This window comes from Marmota monax, unplaced genomic scaffold (assembly GCF_021218885.2).
Source record: "Marmota monax isolate L192 unplaced genomic scaffold, Marmota_monax_Labrador192_F-V1.1 WCK01_AAM20220418_F8-fsc00494, whole genome shotgun sequence".
NCBI lineage: Eukaryota > Metazoa > Chordata > Mammalia > Rodentia > Sciuridae > Marmota > Marmota monax.
The window spans coordinates 199,058-210,959 of record NW_026694667.1 but is presented as its reverse complement, the minus strand read 5'-3'; the positions used below and the strand labels follow the sequence as shown (position 1 = coordinate 210,959).

Below are 11,902 nucleotides of genomic sequence, written 5' to 3'. Positions count from 1 at the left end.
GAAGGATCACCACATCTAGAGGTGAGATTAGGAAGGAATCATTATGCTCATTGCCTTCAAGAAGGTCACTGGAAGAATGAGGATGCCCAACAGAGGAATATTACCCAATCCCCAGACAAAAGGGGAGAGACTGATTGGTTCAAGGACAGTACCAATCAATATGGTGACCACATGAAGCTCCCGAGGATGATTTTGTTGGATTGCTCACCATAGGAAACTGAGATTAGGACACACTGGGCTACATTTTGTTAGGCCCCCAGGAGCCTAAGGTCCAAATGATCATGGGGGGCTGACCCATGGACTTCGTAATCGATACCAGGGCAGAATATTTCATGGTGATTCAACCTGTGGGTTCCTCTTACAGAGGCAAGTCATTATTGTGGGAGCCACAGATAGCTGAGGTAATCACCCCTTTTTACTGCCTCAATGATGCAATTTAAGCAGCCTGAATTTATTCACAAATTTCTATATCTCCCCAACTGCCATGTGGCTTTAATTGATAAGGATCTATTAGGAAAACTGCAGGCCCAGGTAACTTTCAATTCTCACAGCCAGAAACAAAAATCCTGTCATGGTCCCCCAAGGAGAAGAGTGGTGCCTTTATAGTCTCAAAGGCCACAACAAGGACCTGAACTTCCTTTCAAGGTGCCTGGGGTATGGGCTGAAGAAAATCCTCCTTGTTTGGCCCCAAACATACCCCCAATAGTAGAACTAAAGCCAGGTGCTGGGCCCACCCACCAAGCAATATCTCACTCCCCACAAGGCACAAATTGGGATCAGTGGTGATACTTCCCAAGTTTAGAATACTTATACTCTACCAGTCATCCTGGAGCACACCTCTCTTGCCAGTCCAAAAGCCAGGAATAGACAACTGTCAGCCAGTTCATGACTTATGAGCAGTAAACCAGGCCACTGTTACCTTACACCCAGTTGTCCCTAACACATACTTTTCTGGGCCTCATCTTCACTGAAGCTGCCTTCTTGACATATCTGGACAAAAAGAAGAGGCCTTCTTCTGTACCCACTTTGTCTCTCAGAGCCAACAATCTTTGCCTTCCAGTGGGAAAATCCTGAGAACAGAGAAAAAGCCAGCTGACATAGATTAGACTGCTTCAAAGATTTAAAAATTCTGCAACTATTTTGACATGATATTATCCTCTGATTTAAAAGCTTTCCTAGTAGACAAACATAGCTGTACACTGCTCCAGTATGTGGATGATCTACTACTGGCCAGAGAGACACAGAATTGTTTGGAAGGGACACAACAACTCCTCACCCTCCTATGGAAAGCTGGCTACAAGGTTTCAAGGAAAAAGACCCAAATCTGTCAAGAAAATGTCAAATATCTTGGTTTTCACCTATTCCAAGGACAATTTCAACTTGGCCCAGTGAAAAAACAGGCTATCTAATCAATCTGGTTCTGTCAAACTGACACCAGATTTGAGAGTTCCTTGAGGCCACAGGTTTATGTAGAATCTGGATACCTAATTTATCTATCTTGGCAAATACCCTTTATGAGGCCACAAAGTGGGGGAGGGGCAGGGAGAATAAGAATCTTTGTTATGAGAACAAGCCCAACAAAAGGCCTTTGAGGAAATCAAGCAGGCCTTCACCAATGTCCAAGCCTTTCCTTTTGTATGTACATGACCATATTGGCATTGCGGTGAGGGTTCTGACCTAGATGTTGGAGTAATGGCATCATCCAGTGGCATACCTCCCCAAGCAAATTGACTCTGTCACTCTAGGCTGGACACCCTGCCTATGAGCACTTGCAGCCTTGCAGCCGTGGGATTCTTGGCATCAGTGGCTGACAAATTGAGTATGGGACAAGAATTAACCATCTGAGTGCCACACTCAGTGCTGAAATTAATGGACTAGAAGGGGCAATATTGACTGACTGATGTCCAGATGGTCAGGTATCAGGGAATGCTGTAGTGCAGACCATAAACCCCATGAACCTATCGCCTGTTAGGCCAAGTCAACCAGATCATGACTACACTGAAGTCTTGAATGAGTTTTTTTCCAGCTGACTGGAATTAACAGACCAAACTCTCAAAGATCCCAATACTGAGTACTTCACCAATGGTAGCAGTTTTGTGGAAGAGGGAAAATACCTTGCTGGCTACTCCATGGTGACCCTAAATTCCACTATCCAGGCAAAATCTTTACCAAAAGGAACCTCATCACCAAAAGTAAAACTCATTACATTGACCCAAGCCCTTCAATTGGCAGTCTGGATACACGTCAATATATACACACACTCTAAATATGCCTTCATCACCCACCACATACATATGGAGCTTTTTATAGAGAGAAGGGTCTAATCAACTCAGAAGGGAAAGACAAAGTATGGCAAAGAAATCCTTTGAACTCCTAGATGATGTATGGGCTCCTAAAAAGGTGGCAGCCATGCATTATTAGGAACATCAATAGGAAAACACTATGGTTGATCAGGGAAATCATAAAGCAGACCAAAAGACAAAGCTCACAGCCTCCAAGTGGGCAATCAACCAACGGTCCTGAATGAAGCCCTATTCCTTAGTCCACTGGCAGAATGGGACTCTAATTACTCACAACATGAGGACACCAGGTTTAAAACTGAAAATGGGAGTTATGCCCCAGGTATATAGAGATTTGAAGATGGCTGAATAGCAATTCCTGAGGCCCTAGCCCCAGCCTTTGTCAAATAGTTCTCTGGGAGACCCACATTAGCTGGACAGCTCTGAAGGCCACACTGAGTTTACATTTCCACATTCCGCATCTCTCCAGCATAGCCCAAGCAGTGTGTGAACAATATGAAACATGTGCCTGGAATAACTCACATCAGGGACCCAAGGCATACCCTGGGGTGCCAATCTTTGGAGGAGCCCCATTTGAAAATATAGTTGTGGATTTTACTGAGTTCCTACAGGTCCAAGGCTATAATTTTGCTAGCCTTTGTGTGTACTTTCTCAGGTTGAATACAGTCCTTCCTACTCACACAGAGAAGACACATTAAGTGGCCCAATTCTCCTAAAGGAAATCATACCTCAGATTGGAATTCCAGTCACAGTGGGATCAGATAATGGTCTGGCTTTCTGACTGAGGTGGTGCAATTGGTGGTAAACGGGTTGAAGATCATCTGGAAGTTACACATTGCATGCCATCCCCAGAGATCTGGGAAGATGGAGCAAATGAACCAAACTCTAAAGTTAAAACTAAACAAACTGTCAGGAAACCTACCTACACTGGGACCAGGTGTTACCAATTGCTTTGTTAAGGATTAGATCTAGCCCTACTAGACAGACACGGTTCTCCCCTTATGAAATTTTTGTGGACTACTTCTTCCCACTCTAAGGGGTATATAAAGAGATCTAAAATAATTGGGCAACATTACTCTGGGGCACTAGATGCAGGCTCTTTGCTCAACCCTGACCACTATACACCATTGGGTTAGGGTACAGCTACCTGTGAATATAATCACAGTTGCCTACTCCTTTAAACCAGGAGATGCTGTTCAGTTGAGAGAATGGAATGCTCAACCCCTAAAGACCATTTGGAGGGGTGCGTTCATTGTCATTTTATCCACCCCTACTGCAGCAAAGTTGGCCGAGATGGTCCCTTGGATTCAGCACAGCAGAGTGAAACCAGCTTCTCATGACTGGGAGTGCATTCCTGATCCAACTGCACCATGCAAGTTGACCATCAGAAACAAGCGAGCTGTATCCCGAGACAACCATGAGGACAACAACCCTGCTTTAGTCACCCCGGAAGCTGACTAATCTACGCACGGCAGAAGCTTGAGGAATTGACCACCTGCCAGGATAAACAGACTATTATTATTTCCTATATTGGCCTCCTCACTGTAATTCTTTGGCAGTGTTACCCCTTACCCCTCTCTGTTGCCATGGTCTTAGCCTTAATTTTCTCTGTAGAATTTAGCAGAGACTGCTCTGGCCAACTGGCAATGGGTTGAAAAGTTTCTATTAGCAATATTTTACCTCCATTTGATAGAATGATGTATTGCTATTGGCTGTGTGTGATCTAATTCCCATTTGTACACTTAAGTCCCTTATCTTGTGAACCAAATCTTCAGGTGACCCAATCAAGTTAGGACATTTTCACAACCCTATTTTATCATATCTATTTCTCCTGAAAATGACCAGTTTAAGGGAAGTGTAAACATAATAAGACTACTATCATATCTACCAGCAAGGGACCAATATATTTGTCTTCACCCACAGTACTCCCCAACTGAGGAGTGGCTAGAGGTCTGAAGTGTTAATAGTATGGGTCAGATAATTAAGCAGACCCAAATCACTAATTCAAAGCTGCCAGTGTCAGTCTTCTTTGATGAATGTCAAGCCATAGATATGTACTGGTCTTGGTGATCTACAGAGGTTTATAGAGGGTTATCTTGGGAACAAGATATCTTGGGTACAGGCTCAATGATAAATACATGTGTGAGCAGCCATCAACTCAACCTGGATGTACTAATAAAATTGGTTACTTTCCCACCTGGAACTGTGTTTCATGGGCAGCCTGGCAGGGGCAAGGTAACAGTGCTCCCCCCAAAGAGTGTTGCTATACCCAACTGCAGTTCAGGAGCATGTAAACTGTTAATTTTACTATGCTTGACCCAGGGGATTCAAAATGAGGAAATGGACACAAAATTGGCATATCTATATATGTACAGAGCACAGACCCCTGGGCCATAATACACAACAAAAAGGTCACAACTCCACTTGAGTCTTCCTCCCATCCCACCATTTTTCCATTTATTTTAAGAAGAGATGAAGTCTGAATTCACCATCTCCAATACAACCAGAAATCTGTTTCTAAGCTTAGCAGAAACTACAGTTCAATCTCTGAATGTCTCTTCTTGCTATATGTGTGGAGGAACTAACATGGGGGATCAATGGCCATAGGAGGCTAAAGAGATAGATCCCCATGAGCCCTGTAGTGAAATAATGTATCCCCATTCAATTACTGGTGTTTGGTTCCTCAAAACCTCAATTATTGGAAAATCTTATTTTGCCTGAGAGGTAAACTGTTTAACAACTCAGTGAAGACTTTAACATGTCTAGGCCAAAAATTTTATAATATAACTACCCAGAAAAAAACAGTGTGGGGTCCTCAAGTCACACAGAACCAAATCCCCACCCCTGACAAATTTCTTTAACCTCAAACAGGCCTGGGGCAATGCCTCCACAGAAACATAATGGCAAGCCCCAAGTGGACTCTACTGTCTATGTGAAAGGGCAACTTATGCTAAATTATCCCAATTCTGGTCCAGACCTTCTATATTTTGGACAAATCTCTCCTCCTTTTTTCTTCTTCCATTAGCCAGAGAGGAGCAGTTGGCAATCCTCATATGTGATGACCAAGGATCCCAAAGGGGGTGACAAGCCCTGGCAATCAGTAACTGGAAAGATAATGAATGGCTCCCCAAATGGATAATTCTCTGTTATGGCTCTGCCACCTGTGTAGAGGACAGGTCCTATGGGAACCATACTATCATCTACAGGTTAAACCCTATTATTGGGCTACAGGCTGTGTTGAAATTATAATTATTGGAACTGCAAGAGCCCTCAATTCACTGGTCAAACAAAGTACTAAAATGTGAAATGCTATTTACCAATATCATTTAGACCTAGACTACTTGCTTGCTTCAGAAGGTGGAGTATGTGGGAAGTTTAACCAAATCAACAGTTGCTTACAAATAGATGATGCAGCCAAGGTCATAGAATAATCATAGATCATGAGAAAAATCACCCTTGTCCTGGTCCAAACATGGAAAGGGTGGATCCCCAGGGAATTATTTGAAGGATGTTTTTCAACTTTTGGGAAATTCAAAACTCTCGTAAATGTTGTGGTTTTAATTCTGGGGGCCCTCAGACTCCTACCTTGCCTGCTACCCCTGGTTATAAGTTCTGTTTCCAGTCTCATCGAAACTATGTTTGAAAGGAAAATGGCCATACATATCATGATGTTATGGAAATATAAGCCATTGAATCAGGATTATGCTCTATGATCCTCAGAGGATCTGAGCATCAAAGGGGGGAATGTGGTAAGTGTTCTCTAAGAACAAAGAGAAGGCAATGTGGCACATTCACTGCACATGTGCAATTCTGCCATAACTCTGACATAAATATGTAACTCTGTCCCAACTCTGTTGCAAACCTATAATACAGAATACCCAATCACAATGTATGTTAGTATATAGAGGAGAGGAAGGGGCTAACATAACATGGGGCCTAACAGAGGGTATATAAGTCAATGCTCTGCTGCACTTAGGGCTCAGCCTTTGGATATGAATCTGCTGGGCCACTGTGAGAACTATAAACAATGCTTCCTGCTGAAAGCCCTGGTGTCCTATCTCTCTGTGTGAGAATCCCACAACAGATTCACCAATTGCCTATGTGTTTTGCTATTGTTTTCCTTTTTTCTTAAAACTATGCCTTTGTCGTTGAATTGGCATCATAGACAAAGGTAAGCTTTCAGTAACAAATTGGTGATCCAGATGGGACCTGAGAGCAGCTCCCACTAATGCTTTCTTGGGCAGGTCCTCACTTCCATGCTGAGGATGCAAAGAGGCTGGTGAATTTGTTAGCCAACTGCTGGAGAGTTAGGAGATGGGTGAGTTTGCCTCAGGTTGAACCACAGGAGATATTCTTGTGATTAAAGGGAGGGACTGAAGGACTGCCCCAGCAGCTGCTGCAACCTCTTTTGCTTCATGAAACTCCCACCTTCTCTCACTGAACTACATGGATTGCTCCATCTTAGCCTACTTTAAGAAAAAGGAAACTGAACTCAGTATATTCACATCTTTGCTATCTGGTAACTCTCCTGATGTGCACACCAGACCCTTGATTCTACATATCTGGTTCCCCTTTGTGGGAATATCTGGTCCTGCTTTGTAAGGACATCTGTGTTGCCACTGGTATAAAAGTCAAGGTTGAGTGGGAGTTGTGAACTTGGAGGGATTTCCCCCCACCTGGTTGGTCTCTTTTAAAGGTTGTCTGTCTCTGAATTTTTTATTTGTACCTGTAACTGGACTTTTAAGACACGGGCAAGGGCTGGGGATGTGGCTCAAGTGGTAGCGCGCTCGCCTGGCATGCGTGCGGCCCAGGTTCGATCCTCAGCACCACATACAAACAAAGACGTTGTGTCTGCCGAAAACTAAAAAAAGTAAATAAATATTAAAAAATTATCTCTCTCTCTCTCTCTCTCTCTCTCTCTCTTAAAAAAAAGACACGGGCAGTACTGCATTGATCATACAGGTAGCTTCTTGGGAAGAAAGATCTTGGCTAATAGGCCACATATAGGTGTGAGCATCCAATGATGACAACCCTCTAAGTGACTTGCAACTCTGAGTCACCCAATCTCCCAAATAGGGAGATCATGGGGACCCTGGAGAATAGGAACCCAACCAGTGCACATTCTGCCAACAGGAGAGTCATTGGACAGGGAAATGTCCCCAGTGCTTCCAAAGGAAGCCACATATGATCAGTAACACTTTGACCAATCCTGGCAGATGGCATGTCTTGTAGAGGAAAGATAAAGGAGCCAAGAAGCTTCTCACAAGTTCTCAAGAGTGACTCTGAAAAAATCTCAGTGGACTCTTAGTACGTTGTAGTAGGAACAAAGTAAATTTTGATCAACTTGGTCTTTTTTTTTTTAAGTGTGTTATAAAATTTATTGGTGTAAGCATCCAGACACTTCCAGGTGGGAAAGATGATGATACGCAGATTCCGCTACGAGGTGCAACAGAAAATCGTGTGGGCAGGACAGTACGCCTGGTGCACGACTCCAAACAAAGGTTAGACGAGAGTGCTTCCTCTGGGAAACTCAGAATAATAATTTAAAGCTTCATGAGGCAAGATATGTTCCAATTTAAAACACTAAGAAATAGTACCATCGATGAAAAAGGAAATCAACTTCTAAGTGTACCAAAAGGGGTGAAGGACAAACAAGAGGGACATTTGCATCTGTCGAGGTACAAATGGGAGTGTTCCATCGAGGGGCGTTAATTATTATTAATGGCAAACCCTGCAAATACAAAATAAAACCCAAATCACTGGTCACATGACTCAAAATTTACATGTAATAAAGGCAAGGCAATAGACTCAAGTTATGGCCTGTCAAATATTTACTCCACGGACATTATCTACAGAAGCACTTGGCCGATTTGTACACAGTGATTCCTTATGCACGCCAAAGGGGTTTCTGTAAAAATGACGCTATATACAGTCTGTACACAGATCCACCAGCGATTCTCCATCTCCCCGGGGGAGTTATCGACTTAAAGCAGGATACCTGAGGTTTCATGTCTTTAGTTGCCTTATCACAATCCCAAATATACACTTCAGGGGTTTTGTTTTCAAAGACATTTTCCTTGAATATGTGCACTATGGTTAAAATTAAAAACAATAAAAAAATAAAATAATTGCTTGAAGGAGCTGGCCCTCCCCACCCCATGCGAGAGACTTCATCAGGCTGGGCACAGCGAGGGCTAAGTGTGTCCCTGGACGTCGCGGCCTTGGGGGTGGCCCTCCGTGGCGCCTCCAGCAGAGCCGGCAAAGGTTCTCCTCGACTTTCAAAAGGAGGATGCAGAAGAAAGGAGGGAAAACAAAACCCCAGAGGCCAAGGGGTTTCAGTGGGACGAAGTTCCTCCACCACTTAGAGAATATCTCTGCAGCCGCTGCACCAGCTGGGCCACCATGGTGTCCGAGATCCCGGGGCAGGCCTTCTGCCAGGTAGATGGCCCCTCGCAGCTCCTCTATGGACCCCAGGTTCCCTCCACATGCTTGGCTCTTCTCCTTCAGCTCCGCAAACAGAGGAGAAATAATTGTCGATAAACACTGAGAGAAAGGCCTCTTTGGGATGTCTTTCATCTTGTTTCTCTCCAAATCCGACAGCTGAAGAGCTCCGTTCTCAAGATTCTTGGGATCCTTCTCTCGGATTGTGAAGATCCAGTCCCCAGAGTCACTACCTCCAGATGCCTGGCCATCTGTTTCCGCGTCCGAGTCCTCAGAGCTGGAGTCGTCCTGGCTCTGCTCGGCCTTCCACCGCTTGTACCTGTCGATGAGCTCCGTCAGGTAGGACGTCTTCTTTGCATTGCGCATTATGAATTTGTGCTTCAGCAGCTCCTTAGCCATGGGTCTAAAGCTCGGCTCCTTGTTCAGACAGGCCTCCACGAACTCCTTGAGGGGTTTGCTGTAGTTCCCTTCCAGCGTCGGGGGGTTGTTCTTTGGAATCAGGAATAAAACCTTCATGGGATGCAGCTCGGAATGAGGGGGCTCCCCTTTCGCCAGTTCTATAGCTGTTATACCCAGTGACCAGATGTCCGCCTTCGAGTCCTAAGCTGACTGTTTAATGACCTCGGGCGCCATCCAGAAGGGGGTGCCCACGAAGGTGTTCCGCTTTATCTGGGTATCTGTCAGCTGGCCCGCCACTCCAAAGTCCGCCAGCTTCACCTCTCCATGCTCCGACAGCAGAACATTGGCGGCTTTGATGTCTCTGTGGATTTTCTTCTCTGAATGAAGATAATCAAGTCCTTTCAGAATTTCTCTTAATATGGTGGCAATCTGAGTTTCATCTAAAGGGCCAGGTTCTAATAGATCCAGTGCAGAGCCTCCGCCAAGGTATTCCATTATTATCCACAATTTAGTATCCTTCAAGTAGGATCCATAATATTTGGTTACATAGGGACTGTCACACTGACTCAGCACTGTGATTTCTTGTTGAATGTCCTCTATCTCATCTTCAGCTTCTTCCAGATCAATGATTTTTATGGCAACCACTTTCTGAGTCCGATTGTCAATGCCTTTGAACACCTCACCAAAAGAGCCTTTTCCAATTTTCTCCAGTTTCGTAAAAAGCTCTTCTGGGTCTGCTTTTAGGTTCTGCATGCCCGGCAGGCCCGACTGCACCGGGGAGTGGGCCATGGCGCTCCTGACGGCCACTTCCTGGCACGGGACGGCCGGACCGCGGGGATCCGCGCGGGCGACAGGCCCGCGGGCCGCGCGGGAGCCCGAAGCCACCGCAGCCCCGGCGGGTCCCGGCCGGCAGGGTCTCAGCGGCGGACGGCGGGCCGCGTCTCCATGCACGGAGCCGGGAGGGGCTGCGAGGGGCGCGGGGCCTCGCGCGAGCTGCTGCTGCTGCTGCTGCTGCTGCTACCGCTGCGCCGCCGCGGTGCTCGGCTGCAGCAGGGCGGCCTGGGCCCGCTCGCGCTGGCCGCCTGGAGCCGGAGTGGGCGCGCACAGCCCGCCGAGCCCGCGAGCGCCGCGCCCCGCCCGGGCCCGGCCCCGGCCCGGCCCCCGCGCCAATCAACTTGGTCTTAAACACCTGGCAGAAAAGTATAACGAGTGGCTCTTTCAGCATAACTTGAGATGTACACTTGTGTTATCCCTACAAAAAATAAGTAAAATTGGAGGCTATAAAAGAAGGGTTCTTATATGGGAGTGCCCAATGATAACTATACTGTAGGACTAGAGTGTCACCAGTTTGTCCTCAGTTTTAGAAACAGTCTACTAATTGCTTTTGTGGTAATTGTTTACAAAAAGTAATATTTTGATGTCTTATTTGTTGTTGTCCTAGCATGATTCTTGCCTTATTTATTCCTTGTCTAGTCATCTGCCAACCACCACCATGGGCCTCTGGACAGCCCTGCTGTTAAATGCCCTTAACTGTCCATTCCCCAAGCAACAGAGTACAAAGACTTTGAGCCACTTTTCTCCAACGTTGCCATCTTTCCGCAGGAAGCATTTTGGAGATGTTGTAACCCATTTTTCCATAGAAATTGACAGTTGGGAAATGTAATAGCTGTCCACCTCATGCTTTTGTTTCTCATAGCTCTTGTTTCTCTTCCAATGAGGCTTATTTTTTAAATGGACATATTTTCTTTTACTCTTCTCCCTCTCCCCATCCACAACCTGGGGTAGGGGAACAAAATTACCTTTTCCCCATCCTAGGCTAAATTATCTGTCTTGAGCATACAATCACCATAGGATCCAAGTTACTTTGACTTCAGAGATAGCACCAAAAGATCTAAGAAATGGATATCTCCCAAATGAACAAGTAAATCACAAACCCCAATGTGTCATTATTCTCTTCTTCAAGACCCTCTGTTCTCCCTATCATGTTCCTTATGACAGTAGAATCAATTGCACATGTTGTATAAACATGCAATACATCTCATTCTAATTAGGATCCAGGTCTTGTGGATACACATGGTATTGAGTGAATATCTTGTTTCAAAACCCTCTATTATTCCTGAAGGATAGAATAACAGCCTGTGGGACTGGTGTCCCCAGTGCTTCTCCTCTGCTAACAAAACAATAAACCTTCTTTCTTTCTGTTTTCAAAACCATGACATCATTATTGGATTGGCATCAGGTACAAGGATCAAGCTTTTGGTAACATTGGCAACCGTTCTCTATAATGGGGAGAATTATAGCCTCTGGGACAGGAGCCTCTGTGCTTCTCCTTTGCTAGCAGAGCAATAAAGCTTCTTTTTCCTTTTTCTCAAAACTCTGTCCTGGTTATTAAATTGACATTTGGGACAAGTACTGATCATTCAGAACAAATGTGGGATTAGTTTTGACATATTTAGTCAAGGACATAGTATAATTTGGTCTATTTTATTACCTAGTGCCTACCTTTGACCTCACATTCCCTCTCTCAATCCCTTACTCTAATGGTTTCTCTCCTATTTTCATGAGATCCAGTTTTTGTTCCTTTTGTTCACTCTAGTGTCCACATATGAGAGAAACATTTGCTCTTCACTTTCTGAGTCTGGCTTATTTCACTTACCATGATATTTTCAGTTCCATTCATTGATCAGTAAATAAGTTTATTTCATTTATATTTATGGATGAGTGAAACTCAATTATACACTCCTCTAGTTTGATGATGGATA

General features: G+C 44.8%; 1 protein-coding gene and 1 pseudogene across 1 annotated transcript; one reads left to right on the top strand and one right to left on the bottom strand.

The window, feature by feature from the left end:
* Positions 1-8,113: 8,113 nt before the first annotated feature.
* LOC124078512 (serine/threonine-protein kinase 24-like) lies at positions 8,114-10,002 on the bottom strand. Its single transcript, XM_046423318.2, is given in 2 exon segments — positions 8,114-8,729; positions 8,731-10,002. Coding segments are annotated over 2 exon segments (1,293 nt in total). The 5' UTR covers positions 9,930-10,002; the 3' UTR covers positions 8,114-8,635.
* The window catches only part of LOC124078511 (serine/threonine-protein kinase pim-3-like), a 39,622-nt pseudogene continuing 37,647 nt past the window's right edge, over positions 9,928-11,902 (top strand).